Below are 20,727 nucleotides of genomic sequence, written 5' to 3'. Positions count from 1 at the left end.
GTGTTTCACCATTGAGGATGATGTTTGCTGTGGGCTTGTCATATATGGCTTTTATTATGTTTAGGAAAGTTCCCTCTATGCCTACTTTCTGGAGGGTTTTTATCATAAATGGGTGTTGAATTTTGTCGAAAGCTTTCTCTGCATCTATTGAGATGATCATATGGTTTTTCTCCTTCAATTTGTTAATATGGTTTATCACATTGATAGATTTGCGTATATTGAAGAATCCTTGCATTCCTGGAATAAACCCCACTTGATCATGGTGTATGATCCTTTTAATGTGCTGTTGGATTCTGTTTGCTAGTATTTTGTTGAGGATTTTTGCATCTATGTTCATCAGTGATATTGGCCTGTAGTTTTCTTTCTTTGTGACATCCTTGTCTGGTTTTGGTATCAAGGTGATGGTGGCTTCGTAGAAGGAATTTGGGAGTGTTCCTCCCTCTGCTATATTTTGGAAGAGTTTGAGAAGGATAGGTGTTAGCTCTTCTCTAAACGTTTGATAGAATTCACCTGTGAAGCCATCTGGTCCTGGGCTTTTGTTTGTTGGAAGGTTTTTAATCACAGTTTCAATTTCAGTGCTTGTGATTGGTCTGTTCATATTTTCTATTTCTTCCTGATTCAGTCTTGGCAGGTTGTGCATTTCTAAGAATTTGTCCATTTCTTCCAGATTGTCCATTTTATTGGCATAGAGTTGCTTGTAGTAATCTCTCATGATTTTTTTTATTTCTGCAGTGTCAGTTGTTACTTCTCCTTTTTCATTTCTAATTCTATTGATTTGAGTCTTCTCCCTTTTTTTCTTGATGAGTCTGGCTAGTGGTTTATCTATTTTGTTTATCTTCTCAAAGAACCAGCTTTTAGTTTTATTGATCTTTGCTATTGTTTCCTTCATTTCTTTTTCATTTATTTCTGATCTGATTTTTATGATTTCTTTCCTTCTGCTAGCTTTGGGGTTTTTTTGTTCTTCTTTCTCTAATTGCTTGAGGTGCAAGGTTAGGTTGTTTATTCGAGATGTTTCCTGCTTCTTAAGGTGGGCTTGTATTGCTATAAACTTCCCCCTTAGAACTGCTTTTGCTGCATCCCATAGGTTTTGGGTCGTTGTGTCTCCATTGTCATTTGTTTCTAGGTATTTTTTTATTTCCTCTTTGATTTCTTCAGTGATCCCTTCATTATTAAGTAGTGTATTGTTTAGCCTCCATGTGTTTGTATTTTTTAAAGATCTTTTCCTGTAATTGATATCTAGTCTCATGGCGTTGTGGTCGGAAAAGATACTTGATACAATTTCAGTTTTCTTAAATTTACCAAGGCTTGATTTGTGACCCAAGATATGATCTATCCTGGAGAATGTTCCATGAGCACTTGAGAAAAATGTGTATTCTGTTGTTTTTGGATGGAGTGTCCTATAAATATCAATTAAGTCCATCTTGTTTAATGTATCATTTAAAGCTTGTGTTTCCTTATTTATTTTCATTTTGGATGATCTGTCCATGGGTGAAAGTGGGGTGTTAAAGTCCCCTACTATGAATGTGTTACTGTTGATCTCCCCTTTTATGGTTGTTAGTATTTGCCTTATGTATTGAGGTGCTCCTATGTTGGGTGCATAAATGTTTACAATTGTTATATCTTCTTCTTGGATCGATCCCTTGATCATTATGTAGTGTCCTTCTTTGTCCCTTTTAATAGTCCTTATTTTAAAGTCTATTTTGTCTGATATGAGAATTGCTACTCCAGCTTTCTTTTGGTTTCCATTTGCATGGAATATCTTTTTCCATCCCCTTACTTTCAGTCTGTATGTGTCTCTAGTTCTGAAGTGGGTCTCTTGTAGACAGCATATATAAGGGTCTTGTTTTTGTATCCATTCAGCCAATCTGTGTCTTTTGGTGGGAGCATTTAGTCCATTTACATTTAAGGTAATTATCGATATGTATGTTCCTATTTCCATTTTATATATTGTTTTGGGTTCGCTACTATAGGTCATTTCTTTCTCTTGTGTTTCGTGTCTAGAGAAGTTCCTTTAGCATTTGTTGTAAAGCTGGTTTGGTGGTGCTGAACTCTCTCAGCTTTTGCTTGTCTGTAAAGGTTTTAATTTCTCCATCAAATGTGAATGAGATCCTTGCTGGGTAGAGTAATCTTGGTTGCAGGCTATTCTCCTTCAGCACTTTCAGTATGTCCTGCCACTCCCTTCTGGCTTGTAGGGTTTCTGCTGAGAGATCAGCTGTTAACCTTATGGGGATTCCCTTGTGTGTTATTTGTTGTTTTTCCCTTGCTGCTTTTAATATGCTTTCTTTGTATTTAATTTTTGACAGTTTGATTAATATGTGTCTTGGCGTGTTTCTCCTTGTATTTATCCTGTATGGGACCCTCTGTGCTTCCTGGACTTGATTAACTATTTCCTTTCCCATATTAGGGAAGTTTTCAACTATAATCTCTTCAAATATTTTCTCAGTCCCTTTCTTTCTTTCTTCTTCTTCTGGAACCCCTATAATTCGAATGTTGGTGCGTTTCATGTTGTCCCAGAGGTCTCTGAGACTGTCCTCAGTTCTTTTCATTCTTTTTTCTTTATTCTGCTCTGCAGTAGTTATTTCCACTACTTTATCTTCCAGGTCACTTATCCGTTCTTCTGCCTCAGTTATTCTGCTATTGATCCTATCTAGAGTGATTTTAATTTCATTTATTGCATTGTTCATCGTTGCTTGTTTCATCTTTAGTTCTTGTAGGTCCTTGTTAACTGTTTCTTGCATTTTGTCCATTCTACTTCCAAGATTTCGGATCATCCTTACTATCATTATTCTGAATTCTTTTTCAGGTAGATTGCCTATTTCCTCTTCATTTGTTAGGTCTGGTGGGTTTTTATCTTGCTCCTTCATCTGCTGTGTGTTTTTCTGTCTTCTCATTTTGCTTATCTTACTGTGTTTGGGGTCTCCTTTTTGCAGGCTGCACGTTCGTAGTTCCCGTTGTTTTTGATGTCTGTCTCCAGTGGCTAAGGTTGTTTCAGTGGGTTGTGTAGGCTTCCTGGTGGAGGGGACTAGTGCCTGTGTTGTGCTGGATGAGGCTGGATCTTGTCTCTCTAGTGGGCAGGTTCACGTCTGGTGGTGTGTTTTGGGGTGTCTGTGGCCTTATTATGATTTTAGGCAGCCTCTCTGCTAATGGGTGGGGTTGTGTTCCTGTTTTGCTAGTTGTTTGGCATAGGTTGTCCAGCACTGTGGCTTGCTGGTCGTTGAGTGAAGCTGGGTGCTGGTGTTAAGATGGAGGTCTCTGGGATATTTCCACCGTTTAATATTATGTGGAGCTGGGAGGTCTCTTGTTGACCAGTGTCCTGAAGTTGGCTCTCCTACCTCAGAGGCAGAGCCCTGACTCCTGGCTGGAGCACCAAGAGCCTTTCATCCACACAGCTCAGAATAAAAGGGAGGAAAAGTAGGGAGAATTAGTAGAAGTATGAGTAAAGAAAGAAGGAAAGGAGGAAAGGAAGGAAGGAAGAAAGAAGCAAAGAAGGAAAGAAAAGGGAGGGAGGGAGGGAGGAAGGAAGGAAGGAGGGAAAGAAGGAAAAAAGACAGAAAGAAAGATGATACAGTAAAAATAAAATAAAGTATAATATAGTTATTGAATTAAAAAATATTTAGAAAAAAAAAAAAAAAGGGACGGATAGAACCTTAGGACAAATGTTGGAAGCAAAGCTCTACAGAGAAAATCTTACACAGAAGCATACACATACACCTTCACAAAAAGAGGTAAAGGGGGAAAAATCATAAATCCTGCTCCCTGAGACCACCTCCTCAATTTGGGGTGATTCGTTGTCTAAAGGAGGGAAGGAAGGAAGGAAAGAAAGAAAGAACGAAGGTAAAGTATAATAAAGTTATTACAATTAAACTTAATTATTAAGAAAAAGAATTTTTAAAAAAAAGTCATGGACGGATAGAGCCCTAGGACAAATGGTGGAAGCAAGAGTATACAGACAGGATCTCACACAGAAGCATACACGTACACATTCACAAAAAGAGGAAAAGGGAAAAAAATCATAGATCTCGCTCCTAAATTCCACCTCTTCAATTTGGGATCATTCCTTGTCTATTCAGGTATTCCACAGATGCAGGGTATATCAAGTTGATTGTGGAGCTTTAATCCGCTGCTTCTGTGGCTGCTGGGAGAGATTTCCCTTTCTCTTCTTTGTTCTCACAGCTCACAGGAGCTCAGCTTTGGATTTGGCCCTGCCTCTGCGTGTAGGTCGCTGGAGGGCGTCTGTTGTTTCGCTCAGACAGGACGGGGTTAAAGGAGCCGCTGATTCGGGGGCTCCGGCTCACTCAGGCCGGGGGTTGGGGGATGGGGGAAGGAGGGGCACTGCGTGCGGGGCCGGCCTGCGGCGGCAGAGGCAGCGTGACGTTGCGGCAGAGGCCGGCGTGACGTTGCACCAGCTTGAGGCCCGCCGTGCGCTGTCCCGGGGAAGTTGTCCCTGGATCCCGGGAACCTGGCAGTGGCGGGCTGCACAGGCTCCGCGGAAGAGGGGTGTGGAGAGTGACCTGTGCTCGCACACAGGCCCCTTGGTGGCGGCAGCAGCAGCCTTAGCGTCTCCCGCCCGTCTCTGGGGTCCGCGGTTGTAGCCGCGGCTCGCGCCCGTCTCTGGGGTTTGCGCTTTCAGCCGCGGCTCGCGCCCGTCTCGGGGGCTCGCGCCCTCAGCCGCGGCTCGCGCCCGTCTCTGGGGTTCGCGCTTTTAGCCGCGGCTCGCGCCCGTCTCTGGAGTTCCTTTAAGCAGCGCTCTTAAACCCCTCTCCTCGCGCACCGGGAGACAAAGAGGGAAGAAAAAGTCTCTTGCCTCTTCGGCCGGTGCAGGCTTTTCCCCGAACTCCCTCCCGGCTAGTCGTGGTGCACTAACCCCTTCAGGCTATGTTCAAGCCGCCAACCCCAGTTCTCTCCCTGAGCTCCGTCCAAAACCAAAACCCGAGCCTCAGCTCGCAGCCCCGCCCGCCCCGGTGGGTGAGCAGACAAGCCTCTCGGGTTGGTGAGTGCCGGTCAGCACCGATCGTCTGTGCAGGAATCTCCCCGCTTTGCCCTCCGCACCCGTCGCTGTGCACTACTCCGCGGTCCCGAAACTCCCCCCTCTGCCTCCCGCAGTCTCCGCCCGCGGAGGGGCTTCCTAGTGTGTGGAAACTTTTCCTCCTTCACAGCTCCCTCCCACTGGTGCAGGTGCCGTCCTTATTCTTTTGTCTCTGTTTTTTCTTTTGCCCTACCCACTTACGTGGGGAGTTTCTTGCCTTTTGGGAGGTCTGAGGTCTTCTGCCAGCCTTCAGTAGGAGTTCTGTAGGAGTTGTTCCACGTGTGGATGTATTTCTGGTGTATCCGTGGGGAGGAAGGCGATCTCCGCGTCTTACTCTTCCGCCATCTTCAAGGTCCCCCCCAAGTGGTAGTTTCTTAAACGTTAGTTGCAGTATGGAATCTGAATCCATATTAGTCAACTTTTGGTACTCTGTTACATTCAAATCTATTGGTCTGTCTTGCATTTGAATTAATTATATACTTTGTATACCATCGTGCGTGGGTCATTTGTAAAATATTGCTTGACTGAGTTATGTGGATCTTTCACGTACTGTTTTATTATACAGTATAAAAAAAATCACATTCTTATCTGGAAAGTCTACATGTTGGGAATATGCCAAGCTCATGGTGATAGTTACCCATTTCCCAAAAGTTGAATTTTCATTTGAAAGCTTGAATTTTATCATTGGTAACAAATACTTTCCATTTTCCTCAATACAATAAGTTCACTTTGTTCATTTTCAATAAAATGTCTGCCGTGTATCAAGGTCTGCATAAGCATAGTTTGTCTCTTATTTATTCTTTCAAGTAAAATGGTGTTACACGGAGAAAGCACCTAGTTCAGCTTGTAACTTAAACAGTCTTATAAATGCTTTTTCTTGATATAACCTGCTAACCCCAATATACTGCAGAAGTGTTTCAGTTGTTTTCTCTCATTTGGTCACACAGTATATTAAAAAAACATGTTCTAAAGCTTCCTTACTTCGTGATGTCATTTTTATGACATCTCTATATGATCAAATTACAGAGATGGAGAATAGGTTAGTGGTTCCTAAAGGTTAGGTGAAGGTAGAAAAGAGGAAGGAAAGAAGGTGCCTATGGCTTTTATAGGGTAGTGCAAAGGATCTCCGTGAAGAACCTTTTCTGTATTGTGACTGTAGCAGTGGTGACAGGGACCTATAAATGTAATAAAATTGCCCAGAACTAAATATACACGAAAATGTGTGTGCACGTAGAACTGGAGAAATCTGAATAAGGTTGCTGGATCATATCAATGTCATTTTTCAAGGTTTGGTATTGTACTATACTTACATAAGATTTTACCATTAAGGAAAACTAGATGAAGAGCATATAGAAACTCTTTGTATTATGTTTTAAACTCCACGTGACTCTATAATTATCTCAGAATAAAAATTAATGATTTTTACTGTCACATAAATGACATACTTAAGTACTCGCTCTTTTTTTTGTGTGTGTGAGCACATGGTGAGAGTGTAGGAGTGAGGAATACAAGGATTGCCACTGGTTTGATTTTTACTAAGGCACCAGTAGTTTTACCCTTCTTGTTTTTCTGTCATTAGTGCAAATGTCAACACAACAACATCTTGGCATTAATATCGTGAGACTGTTTTCTCTCCCAGGCCTTCTCATCACTAGGGCTCTGCAGTCCACATTCTGAGAATCAGTGCCATAAAGTTTTAGTTAGCTGAGGAAAACAAGTACATTTGGCGCTCTGTATCTGCGGGTTCTGAACCTGCGCGTATGGAGGGCTTGCTGTACTAAAACTGCTTTATATGAGACTTGAGCATCTGTGGGTTTTGGTATCCATGAGGGTCTTGGAATCAAGCCCCGGAGGGGATAGCAAGGGACAATTGTAATATGCTTAAGACTGCATGTCCAGTTCAGTGATATGTCTCTGCTTCTCTCTCCAGCATTTTATCGTGGACTCTTGCTTATGGGATGTTACTGTACTTCTGTAAAATTAGAGTTACATTTGTAAAGATATAAAAGGTAGACATGAGAAGAGTAAAATTTTGGAATTAACAGCTTTCTGCATCTGTGCTGTATAGTATGGTAGCAACTAGCCATATCTGGTTATTTAAATTTAAATTCTAAGTGATTAAAATGTGTATAAATAAAATTTAAATTGGGCCAGTGGTTGTACAGTTTCAGTTTTGCAAGATGAAAAAGTTCATTACAGAAATTTTTATTTACACTGGTTGTGTAGCTCTCAGGAAGACAACTGTAAGAGGCTGAAGGTGCTTCGAAGCATTGTGGATGCCAGTATGGTCAAAGTGCTGGTCTAGACTTTAAGGTATTATCTTTACTTCTCTGGCCAGATTTAGATGTCAAACATTTATTTGATAGAAGAGTTTCTCACTATTTATATCCTCTAATAGCTAGTTAATAAGAATGAAGGAACACATTTACGCGTATATATGTATATGCACATATAGTTATAAAGAAAAATATTAAAATTGAGAACTTTTATAAATTTATGGTAATAGTCTATTTAAAAAAAATATTTGGTGTATCCATAGGTACTGTTTTTATTTAGATTTTAAAAGTAGGGCTTCCCTGGTGGCACAGTGGTTAAGAATCCGCCTGCCAATGCAGGGGACAGGGGTTCGAGCCCTGGTCCGGGAAGATCCCACATGCCGCGGACCAGCTAAGCCCGTGCGCCACAACTACTTAACCTGCGCTCTAGAGCCCACGAGCGACAACTACTGAAGCCCGCACGCCTAGAGCCTGTCCGTGATCCGCAACAAGAGAAGCCACCGCAATGAGAAGCCCACGCACTTCAACAAAGAGTAGCCCCTGCTCGCTTCAACTAGAGAAAGCCTGCACGCAGCAACAAAGACCCAACACAGCCATAAATAAAATTAATTTATTAAAAAAAAAAAAGTAATTCCCAGCTCTAAGATGACAGAAATAGATTTGCCTCTGGTACCTTTAAAGTGTCATGTTTTACATTCCAACATTTTTAATCAATCTGGAATTTTTTGGTATCATGAGTTGAGCGTATATCCTCCTTCCCCCTAGATGATTATCTAGTCATCCCAACACAATTTATTAAGTAATTTTGGTATTTCTCTAGTGACTTGAGATACTACCAACATTTTATACATATATGTGCTTATTTCAGCATTCTCTCTCAATATCATTCTTTCCATGTCATTAAATGCTCCTCTGTATCTTTTTTTAATGACTACAAAGGATTATACTGTATGGCTGAGTAAATATACGTACATCTATTATCTATCTCTTTATTGATTAAATTGTGGATTTCTTGAAGCTTAAAACACCAGTAAACATATATTATTGGCCTCATTTAGGCACATAGCCCACAGCATAGTGTCTTTGTGTTACATTTCCATAAATATTGTTGATTTAGTTTCCATTGTGATTTATGAGACGATATTTCAGTTGTTTTCCAGAAATATTTAAAACTTGGCAAAATACAGACCTACTGGATTTTCTGGTTTGCTTTACTATTTTCTGTCACATGAAGGGAAGTTGAAAGGAAGGGAAGCTATCACAGAGTTTATCTTCAATGAGTTTTTATTATAAAAGTAATCAATCCTTATGAAAAACGAAAAATACATATAGGCATACTACTGCAATATTGTGGATTTGGTTCCAGAACACTACAACAAAGCGAATATTGCAGTGATGCAATTCACACAAATTTTTTGGTTTCCCAGTGCATATAAAAGTTATGTTAACACTATACTGTAGTGCATAAAGTGTGCAATAGCATTATGTCTAAGAAAACCAATGTACGTACCTTAATTAAAAAACACCGTGGACCCTTGAACAACTTGGGAGATTGGTTCCAGGGCCCACCACACATACCAAAATCCATGGATGTTTAAGTCCCATAGCTGGCACTTTGTATCCCTGGTTCCACGTCTGCAGATTCAAGCAGCCACAGATTGTGTAGTACTGTAGTGTTTATTTATTTCCCCAGTTTTACTGAGGTGTACTTGACAAACAGTGCTGTATCAGCAGGATGCGCAGCGTAATGACTTGTTGTACATACATCGTGAAGCACTGTAGTACTTATTGAAAAATATACGCATGTAACTGGACCTACACAGATCAAACCCCTGTTTTTTGAGGGTCAACTGTACTTTATTGTGAAAAATGCTAACCATCATCTGAGCCTTCAGCAAGTCATCATCTTTTTGCTGCTGGAGGGTCTCGCCTCGATGTTGGTACTGCTGGCTGACCAGGGTGGTGGCTGCTGAAGGCTGGGGTGCCCGTGGCAATGTCTTAAAATAAAATAATATTGAAGTCTGCCGCATCAACTGACTCTTCTTTTCATGAACGACTTCCCTGTAGCAAGCGAGGCTGTTTGACAGCATTTTACCCACAGTAGAACGTCTTTCAAAACTGAAGTCAGGGCTTCCCTGGTGGCACCGTGGATAAGAATCTGCCTGTCAGTGCAGGGGACACGGGCTCAATCCCTGGTCCGGGAAGATCCCACATGCCGCGGAGCAACTAAGCCCGTGCGCCACAAATACTGAGCCTGCGCTCTAGGGTCTGCGAGCCACAACTACTGAGCCCACGTGCCACAACTACTGAGCCTGTGCTCTACGGTCTGTGAGCCACAACTACTGAAGCCTGCATGCCTAGAGCCTGTGCTCCACAACAAGAGAAGCCACTGCAATGAGACACCCGTGCACCACAACGAAGAGTAGCCCCCGCTCACTACAGCTAGAGAAAGCCCACGTGCAGCAGTGAAGACCCAGCACAGCAAAAATAAATAAATAAAATAAGAATTAAAAAAACAAAAACCAAAAAACTGAAGTCAGTCCTCTCAAAACCTGCCACTGCTTTATCAGCTAAATTTATGTAATATTCCGAATCCTCTGTTGTCATTTCAGTAGTCTTCACAGATCTTCACCAGGATTAGAGTCCATCTCAAGAAACCCTTTCTTTGCTCATCCGTAAGAAGCAACTCCTCATCTGTCACAGAGTTCTATTATGAGATTGCAGCAATTCAGTCACATCTTCAGGCTCCACTTCTAATTCTAGTTCTCTTACTGTTTCTACCACATCTACAGTGACTCCTCCATTGAAGTCTGGAACCCCACGGGGGGTTGGAATCAACTTCTTCCAAACTCCTGTTACTGTTGACATGTTGAGCTCTTCTCATGAATCACGAATGCTCTTCATGACATCCAGAATGGTGAATCCTTTCCAGAAGGTTTTCAATTTACTTTGCCCAGATCCATCAGAGGAACCACACTATCTATGGCAGCTAAATAGTCTGACGAAACGTATTCATTAAATAATAAGACCTGAAAGTTGAAATTACTCCTTGATTCATGGGCTGCAGAATGCATGTTGTGAGAGCAGGCAGGAAAGCATCATTAATCTCGTACATCTCCTTCGGAGCCCTTGGGTGACCAGGTGCATTGTCAACGAGCTGTAATATTTTGAAAGGCATCATTTTTTCTGAGCAGTAGGTCTCAACAGTGGGCTTAAAATATTCAGTAAACCGTGCTGTCAACAGATGTGTTGTCATCCAGGCTTTGTTGTTCCACGTATAGAACGCAGGCAGACTAGATTTAGCAGAATTCTTAAGGGCCCTAGGATTTTCGGAATGATAAATGAGCACGGACTTCAGCTAAAAGTCACCAGATGCATTAGCCCCTAACAAGAGAGTCAGCCAGTCTTTTGAAGCTTTGAAGCCAGACGTTGACTTCTCCTCTCTAGCTGTGAAAGTCCTAGATGGCATCTTCTTAAATGGAAGGCTGTTTCATCTACACTGAAAATCTGTAGTTTAGTGTAGCCACCTTCATTCCTTCCCTTAGTCAGATATTATGGGTAACTTGCTGCAGCTTCAACATCAGCACTTGTGGCTTCACCTTGGATTTGTATGTTATGGAGACATACAAATACAAGCCTCTTTCCTAAAACCTCGTGAACCAACCACCTCTGCTAGCGTTAAACTTTTCCTCCTGCAAATTCTTCACTTCTCTCAGCCTTCAGAACCAAAGAGAGTTAGGACCTTGCTCTAGGTTAGGTTTTGGCTTAAAGGAATGTTGTTGCCGGTTTGATCTTCTAACCAGACCACTAAAGTTTTCTCCATATCAGCAATAAGGCTGTTTTGTTTTCTTATCATTCGTGTGTCCGCTGAAATAGCAGTTTTAATTTCGTTCAAGAAGTAACTTTTCCTTTGCATTCATAACTTGGCTAACTGGCGCAAGAGGCCTATCTTTCTGCCCATCTCAGCTTTCGACATGCTTTCCTCACTAAGCTTAATCATTTCTAGTTTTTGATTTAAAGTCAGAGACATGGGACTCTTCTTTCACTTGAACACTTGGAGGCCAACTCAGGGTTATTAATTGGCCTAATTTCAATACTGTTGTGTCTCAGGGAATAGGGAGGCCCGAGGAGAGTGAGAGAGATGGGGAACAGCTTGTCAGTGGAGCAGTCAGAATACACAGAACATTTGTGGATTAAGTTCGCTGACTTATATGGGTGCAGTTCATGGTGCCCCAAAACAATTATAATAGTAACCTTAAAGATCACTGATCACAGGTCACCATAGCAAATATAATAATAATAATGAAAACGTTTAAAATATTGCGAGAATTACCAAAATGTGACACAGAGACATGAAGTGAGCAAGTGTTACTGGGAAAATAGAGTTGATAATCATGCTTATATAGCACAGGGAACTATATTCAATACCTTGTAATAACCTTATAATGGAAAAGAATCTGAACAAGAATATATGTAGATACATATAACTGAATCAGTTTGCTGTACACCTGAAACTAATACAACATTGTAAATCAACTATACTTAAAAAAAAAAGACACGCTTGATGCAGGGTTCCTGCAAGCCTTCAATTTGTAAAAATCAAAGTATCTGTGAAGTACAGTAACGCGCAGCACAGTAAAATGAGGTGTGCCCTTAATACAGAGTGTATAAAATAAAACCTGCAAGTTGTGTCCTGTATCGCCCTTTCAGTTCTGTTTCTGCGAAGTAGCAATTTTAAGTTTGCTATATGTCTTCCCAAGACATCTTTGAGTATACTATTAACATATATCAAAAAACACTACACAAATAGGATTTTTATTCTTACTAATTCTATGATTTGCTTATGTCACTTAATATTGTAGATACCTTTCCATGACAGTGTATGTAGATTTACGTCATTCTTTCTTAGCTCAGAGATTACACTACATTCTCTCTTTGACTGAATATAGCTTACTTTAACCTCTCTCTTATAAATGGAGACATTTATAAGACATTTATGTAAGCACTCTGTATTCAGAGTGCTTCTTTATTTTTTGCTATTATGAATTTATCTTTAGGGTCAATTTCTTGAAATGGAGTTGTGGAATAAAAGGATAAGCTTATTTAAAATTTGGCAAGTGTCACCTGATAGCTCTTTGAAAGGCTCTGGCTACATAATTTTTAAACCAGATGTATGTGTGCCTGCACACACGCGCACAGTATTGAATTTAGTCTTTACGGCAGTATTTATTTAAGGGGAAGTGAGTGTTTTAAGAAATAACCTTTCATCTCCTTGTCATATGTGAAGTGCTTAGAATGGTTTCTGAAACATATTAAGAGCTATCTAAATGCTATAATTATTTTTGTTTGCTTAATTCCCTTCTATTTTGAAAATTGAAAATCTTATTAATTTTTTCACACATCCTTATTTTGAAAACCGTCAGCATCTGGACCTAAGTTGCTGTTAGTGTGTTCTGTGTTGTAATGGGATTCAACCTCAGATTTCTATCTTTAATTGTCACAATCACTGTTTTTTAAAGAGTTATTATGGACGTAAAGGTTATGTATGCAGTACAAAGTGTGTTTTGATTGGCTTGTCTTCCGTCACTGGCATTCCGTTAACAGAGAGTCAATTACCACCATTTGCTAGTTTTTGTTGTTACCTGCAGTTAATAAAAAAAGTCAGTGACTTAAGAGAGTTCATTGAAACTTGAAAGTAATGATGAAAATGAGAATATGTCTCAACTTGTAAATTTGTACAGTGAACTGGATTGCCATTTAAATATAAAGCGTTCATGTATATAGTCTTGGAGAAGTAAATCTTTGTGATAACTTTGAAAGTATTTGAAAAGGAAAGTATGAACAAAATCTATTATGACTATCAAAACGACTATCCCTGCTTCTCTATACATTTGATGTTATGAAACATGTTCATAGAACGTTCCCATTCAGGCTTTTGCAGTGTTTTTCAACAAGGTGTAATAGTATATTGAAGAAGTTACTCGAGAATAATTTAATCAATAAACTTGGTTAATCATGTCATTAAATGCAGAGAAGAGAGGAAAAGCATAGAGGCATCTTTCACGGTTGTACTCCCTGCCTCAACAACAGGTACAAGTCAAAATCATTCCTTGAAATTTCTAAAACTATTCACAAAGAATGGACAGATTCTCCGCAAGAAAGCTGTGCGAGGTATTGGCAAAATTTCTTTATCAATGCACCTATTAACATATTGCAAAATGGGAGACTTCCCTGGTGGCACAGTGGCTAAGAATCAGCCTGCCAATGCAGGGGATTCAATCCCTGATCCGGAAAGATTCCCTCATGCTGCAGAGCAGCTAAGCCCGTGCGCCACAACTACTGAGCCTGTGCTCTAGAGCCCACACGCCACAACTACTGAAGCCCACGTGCCCTAGGGCCAGCGTGCCACAACTACTGAGCCCACGTGCTGCAACTACTGAAGCCCATGCGCCTAGAGCCTGTGCTCTGCAACAAGAGAAGCCACCGCAATGAGAAGCCTGCGCACTGCAGTGAAGAGTAGCCTCCTCTCGCCGCAACTACAGAAAGCCCGCGCGCAGTAAGGAAGACCCAAGGCAGCCAAAAATTAAAAAAATAAAATAAAAAATAAAAAGGACCTGAGTCCATTAACAACAACAAGAAAAATATACATATATATTGCTAATGCCACAATGGCATACGTTGTAAGAGAGGAATCACATCCATGTGTGGCAGTCATCAGATGTTATGCTTTGCATTCAGGTGAAACTGCTTGTGTACAGAGTATGCATCAGCTCTTTTCATACACACAATTTAAATATGAGAAGTACTTGATGATTTTTTGTTTGTTTAAAAGAGTAATTCCAAGCTAAAGGAAAATAAATTCTTTGTTTTATTAATATTCATTTTGAGAGCAATGATAGAGTTTCAGTATTGATAGAGCACCAGCTATGTGTGGACAGTAAGGGTGGTATTACTGAATGAAAGAACTTGAGCCTGAATGTTAATTCACATACTTCTTTTGCAGTTAGTTGTGTGTTTACTTATATGGCTCTAGTGTTGAAGATATTGGTGAAAAGATTGAATAAGATCAAATATGGCCAGCATGCATGTTTTCAGCGTCTTCTGTGAAAACAATTGGCTGCTGTTCCTTTCTGTAATACACTAGTTATGAGAGGGCTAAGTTCTTATGTAACTTTTTGAAGTGTAGAAAGAGATTTCTCTGTGTTTTCATAAGGGGTACATCTCAATGCTGTGTGTATTATCTTGACAGCCAGAAGTTTATGCTTCAGTATAAAGTACAGTATTCCCCCCTTATCTGCAATTTCACTTTCCGAGGTTTCAGTTAACGGCAGTCAACCACAGTCTGAAAATACTACATGGAAACTTCCAGAAATAAATTATTCATAAGTTTTAAATTGCTCACCGTTCTGAGTAGTGTGATGAAATTGCTTCTCATCAGGAGATTTAAGAAAACTTCTAAAAAAGCTGCACTGATTCTGAATTGCTGGATATTGTGATAAAGATAAGTTTTTAAAAGTAGAGCTGTAAACAACATTAATAAACACTTTCCTAAACTTTTAAACGCTTTGAATTTGAGTTACTATGCCATATTTACTCACGTTATGATATTGTTCTTGCCATTCTTTGACAGACCCCTTATCCCTCTGGACAGAATGCAGGTCCAACCACGTTGGTATACCCTCAAGCTCCTCAGACAATGAATTCACAACCTCAGACCCGTTCTCCGGTAAGTAAGCAGAAACTTGTTCTAGGTAATATTCTCCACCTAAGTTTGCGTTTGTAGTAGCTTAGGTTCTTTTGGCTAATATTTTTACTCGATTTTGGAAAATTTTTACCAAAATAATTTTTTAAATTATTATTACTATTATTATTGGATAGCATTGCATTTTCAGACTTTTCCTATAGGAATAATTTGAATTTATTAAGAACAAGAAGAAATGGAGCTTTTAATCTTCTTTTACTTTTCTGTGTCATTCAAGTTCTGGTTGCATTCAAGTTCACTTCATCTCAGCTCTTAATTTGTTATTTGTACTGTTCAAAATTCAGGAGAAGTGTAAAGCATGATTTTGAAAGTAAATTAAATTTCATTAATTGGACTCTGAAATTCCAGTGTTTTGGGAAGTAAGACTTCTGAATCGTTGTTACTAGATCAGTTCTAACTATTTGACTGTGTGGACATATGCATGACTTACACCAATAGTGTATTTATTTCTTCAGACGGTAAATAAATTGTCATACAAGTGTAAATGCTATCATCCTCTTTGCTCATCTTTTACATGGATTGCAATAAGTATTGCAGAGACTGAGAATTTACTCAAGGTTCATCCTTCTGTTTCACAAAAGTGTACAGTGGCTTCAGCTGTCCATTCCTTAGAATGTTGTTTCCTGCCCTGCATGATTAGTTTTTGCTAGAAGGTGCTTCTGTAACATCTCACATTGTCTCTCACACCCCTACTTGTATCTCAGCTCTGTGTTTTCCTCAGAATACAGGGATCTTCTTTTGGTTCTCCACCTTTGCTTTTTCGCCTGTAGTACAGGAATATTTCATTGCATTAGCTCCTGTTCATTTGGTTTTATGCATGAACTTAGGAATATTGAAATATGTGATAGAACTGCTCAGAGAACTAGGAGATCACAGACTTCACCAAAATGTAATCTCTTTCTTATCCTCCTCCTACCTTCCTTTTCCCTATTACCCTCTTCTCCAATACCTGTTCTTAGATCCTGGTTCTTCCCAGCGGGTGGAACCATTCTAAGGAGGTGGGACTTTGGTCCTAGTTGGCCGTTTGCTTGTCTGGGTTTTTTTGTTTGTTTTTTGGGTTTTTTTGCCGAAATGGTCAACAAGATGTCTGATGCAAGTTTTGTTCTGAGAGTGGTTTGGGAATGTGGACACTTGACTACTTGGAATGGGCCTGAGATCTCACCAGATTAATTTAGATAGGCCCCAGTTCTAATCATTAAACATGGAACGTTGTGGTAAGCTTTTATTGCAAAGGATTCTATGGCCCTTTTTACCCCTTTACCCCTTTTGTAATTATTGGGGAAAAATAAAAGAAAATTAAATTTACATGGTTAGAACTGGCGCAAAACCTGACTGAAGAGCTGCATCTCTAAACCAGTTTTTTTGACAGCCCAGCAGAACAGTGCCAATACATTGCACAGACAACTGGAAGAGGAGGAAGGTTTTGGAACAGACTCCCGTTTACAGGTCCTTGGCTGGAAGAGGCTGGATAAAATACTGCATTGTAAGCAATATAACAAACTGTACTTCTTGCAGGCAGTGGTGCCTCTGGCACTCATTATTTTTGACCACATCCATTTATTGGCTGATGAACACAAATGCACTGATTGCTTCCTCTCTGAAAGTCTAACCTAGCATGGCAGTTTTTGCCAGGCATAGTGGGGCAAAGAATAACAAATTGGGTGGGTCTTCTCTATTGGGAATTAGACAGGAGTAATTTGGGGTTTAGATTCTTCTTTATTTTAAACTTGAAGAGGGATATCCCTTTCAGATGAATTTGATTTTAAAAGATAAATTTCAAGGCGTCTTTTTCCCTCTTTCCATTTTATAATTGAATATCAAGGGGAAAACTGTCTATAGTTGTCAGCCATTTTTCTGTGGTCATAAACTCTTCAGACACTATCCTCTATGCAATTTTTACCATCTGCTCTGCTAGTGACCATTACCACCCCCATTACTAAAAACCACACACATAACATTCCATTACATACCCCAAAACAAGTGCAAGACTAGCAGACCCCACACTACTCTTGCTTGTTGTTTTGGGTCCAGTTTTCTTTGCTTCATTTGTGTTGGTGCTGGGAGGGTGAAGTTGGGTTTGGAATTTGGCAGGATTGCATTTCTTCTGACATCCCAAGTTGCCATAGTCTAGTCTCATCCATCCCACAGCTATCCCAACGGGTGAGGAGAGGTAAGCTGTTGCACTAAGGAAGGGACTCTTCCCATGGCTTTATAGAGCAGCTAAAGCTTACTCCGTTCTATTTCTGCATTAATGGGCCATTGGCAATTGCACAGTTTAGGCTTCTCTGTTCTTCCCTGGACAGCTGCCTTTGCAATCCAACTGGCTTCAAGTGGCCCCCCTCCCTCCTTGAGGTGATCTTTGTGCCTGTATTTCTACTTGATACTTAGTATCTTAGTTAAATTTATATTGTTGAAAGTCTTGTTTAAAAGTAAAAAAAATAGTGATAAGCTGCCTGTATGTTCCATTTTCTGGTTGTATTGGAACTCTTTAAACTGTAATTTTTTTTTAAATAGCTTCCAAAATAGTGAAACTATTGAATGGTTAATCGGGAGAGGGGGACAGTTTGGCTTTTGCAGTAACCTGTAACCATTGGTTATTTTTATATTCTGTGGTGCTAAGTGCCAAAGTTATATCAATATATGTTGGCCATGCTCAGTTACCAACTGTGCACAGAAGAGTGAGTGGGTGGGTGGGTGAGTGGGTGGCATTAACGTTGGATCCAAGTTCACAGAAGATTGCTTTCCTTAATATCTACAGTCCTCACCATCTTAAAGACCCCTCTTTAAAAAGAAAAGAAAAAGAGAAAAGAAACAAAAGTTTCTATTTTTAATATGAGCCAGCAGCGACTACAGTTTGTTCTGTTGCTTACAGTTACCCATAGGATTAAGACTATTGTCATTACAAATGAAAAACTCAATAGCCAATGGTGACTAGTGCAAAATAGACTAGGGTACTTTCCCACTAACTTTTTTTTTTTTAATATATGTGTAATTTTATAAGGTACTCCTCTTGCTCATAGAAAATTCTCTTTTGACTGGAACATTCCAAATATATAAAGTTTCAACTTTTATTTTAGAGCCTTAGAAATGGGGCCTTTCTGTGGAACAGTGATAAGACAGGTACTACTGTACTAAGGTTAATTTTTTAACGTGGCCCTTCTCTCCCATTTCCTTCAAAAGTGTCATGAAGAAACATCTCACTTCTACCCGCCCCCCCCCACTTTAATACCACCTGGGTGGTATTAACCTATTCTTGAAGCTTGATGTCCGTAGTAGAGGTTTGATCTGTGTTCTTTTCATAGTTGGAAAACTGAAAATGTAAGACATCAGTTTCTTTGAAGAGAAAATGTTCTGCAAGAACAGTAGCTGCCATTATCATCATTCTGAAAAACTATTTTACAGTGGTTGTTAGCAGTTATAATGGCTAGCTAACACACTTTAATCGTACAGGTCATGGAGAGCTCATTAAGTTGTATTGAATAACTTCAAAATATGTTAAGGTGCTTTTCATTACTTAAATAATAGGTATACATTTTAGCTTCTAAGGTAAATTCTTGATAGAGCTGTCTTCAGTCATCTCCTACATTGTGGCTTGTGACCCACTGCAATTCCTTGAAAATTTTTTATATTAAGTAATGGCAGTGGAGGAAATAATTCCAAATCTCTTGCATATGCTATTGTGGGTAACTTAAATTCTGAGTATGAGGGTTTGTTTCTTAGTTCATCTTCAGTCTGGATAACCCATTATAATGAGCTAACGGAAGGAAGGCTCAAACAACTGAAGGAAAATATGTATTTTAGCTTATTAAATGTTTCAAGTAAAATCCTTGTAAGGTTTGCATTCAAAACTGCTCACTAAATATTTTCTGTTAACTGTTAAAGAGGGTGGTTAACATTTCAGTAGTTAATGTGTAGGTAGCCAGTACGTGACTCTACGGGCCGGAATAATTCCTCTGTTCTTTTTAGTAAAATCACCTTGGAAGCCCCGTTTTGCTCTGATGAAGAACTATTTGATCTTAGAGATTTTGTATTTAAAATTTGTTGGGTGAAAAAGCTTTTTCTTCCATTCTAAGTTAGTGAAAGTAAGAGTTGGAATATGTATTACCTGCTTTCAAGTACTCTATGATTTAGCTAAGAAGTTAGGTTTTCTTTGGCTTTTATTCTCAATATCAGATAGCAGTAGGTACATGTATACAGTCTTGTGCTGTTGTGTATAAATAGTAATTGAGAGATTTGACTTCTTTTACTCTTTTTTTCTTCTTGCGCTTATAATAGTACCGCTTTGATTACTAATGTTACAGAATGATGTTCTTTACTACTGTTAGCTTTCATATGCCTGGTATTAAACATTACTAGTTAATTGAATTTAAATATATATAATTATTTACATATATTTATATATCATAAATATATTATATATATATTTATATATGCTTATATATTTAGAATAGATAAATTTTAATCTTTAACTCCAAGAAACAAAGGAAGATACTGAAATTTCCATTTCATGTGTGAGATATCCATTTAACTTAAGTAAATTTGAAATCCATCCTATTACATTCTTTATTTTCTGCTGGACATTATAATTACCTCCTGGCTATTTCTTGTAATGTAAAAGCATTTCTCATTCCCTCTAGTTATATCACTTGCATAAGCATAGTTGACTTTTCATATGTTTGTCTTAATATAACCACTTAGTGTTTCAAACTTTCTTTTGCTTTATTTTAGGGTTTAAAAAAATTCCTATCAGAGAAGCACCTTTATGTGCCTAACAGCTTAGCTGTTTCTCTCCCAGCTGATAAATGGCAAACTATTTCTGGTAGAGGTGTTAACCTCTTGACTCTCAGTACCTGTCTGTCACTGTCCTGCAGCAAAGCTTTGACTGTTTGTGTTTTTTTTTTCTTGTGGGTTTTATTTCTTTTGGCATAATGTGTGACATTTTGGTTTTTGTTGTGGTGTTTCTGACTCTTTGTGCCTTTCCTTTTGTGTTTGTTTTCCCTCCTTTTCTCAGTTTGCAGCGGGGCCTCGACCTGCCCATCATCAGGTACTGTACCCTTGCCCCTTCACTATTACCCTTAACTAATAGGTGGGGGCTTTAGTAGTTTCTGACTCTTAGAATGCTGCCATTCCATGGACCCACTCAAACCAGTCTTTTCCGGAGTAGCTTCGGTCTGAGGTAATGCACTTCTTTTTGTATTTCACAGCATTTTGTTATTAACAAACCAATTTCCTTCTGTTTATTACACAGTTTAAAAATAATAGAGTTTTTTTACTTTCCAAAAAGTAATTGCTCTGAATTTAGAGGACCTTGAAAATGTTTAGATATATTAAGCCATTACAGATTTTGTGGATACCTGTATTAAGTTTAACTGAATGGAATAGGCAACATTCTAAGGGTTTTCTGTTAACATCCTGATGTAACTTGTATTGATGTGTATAAAATAGCATTAGTATTTCTAAAACCACTTAATCTCAGTTACTAACTTAGACCTAATAACAGATTCATTAACAATAATATACATTCATTTGCTGCATAGAATTATCTTTATTCTTAGGATATATAGAAAATAGATACCTTATTTAGTTTTAATATTTTTAGCCTATTTGTTCTTTTAAATGAAGTAATTGTATAAATTAAAATTTCAAAAATGTATATGCAGACA

At 39.1% G+C, this 20,727-nt stretch overlaps 1 protein-coding gene across 11 annotated transcripts in view; it reads left to right on the top strand.

The window, feature by feature from the left end:
- EIF4G3 (eukaryotic translation initiation factor 4 gamma 3) overlaps positions 1-20,727 on the top strand; it is a 383,092-nt gene that overhangs the window by 178,926 nt on the left and 183,439 nt on the right. For 5 of the 11 annotated variants that reach the window (XM_032624981.1, XM_032624978.1, XM_032624980.1 and 2 more), the window contains exons 4-5: positions 14,933-15,028; positions 16,434-16,547. In XM_032624981.1, the coding sequence (XP_032480872.1) occupies positions 14,933-15,028; positions 16,434-16,547 (210 nt within the window). Of the gene's footprint in view, positions 1-14,932; positions 15,029-16,433; positions 16,548-20,075; positions 20,109-20,727 lie in introns of all 11 variants that reach the window. The other 6 variants (XM_032624986.1, XM_032624983.1, XM_032624984.1 and 3 more) reach the window with 2 other exon arrangements.

This window comes from Phocoena sinus, chromosome 1 (assembly GCF_008692025.1).
Source record: "Phocoena sinus isolate mPhoSin1 chromosome 1, mPhoSin1.pri, whole genome shotgun sequence".
Lineage (NCBI taxonomy): Eukaryota > Metazoa > Chordata > Mammalia > Artiodactyla > Phocoenidae > Phocoena > Phocoena sinus.
The sequence above is the reverse complement of the archived record's forward strand: the minus strand, read 5'-3'. Positions and strand labels throughout refer to the sequence as shown.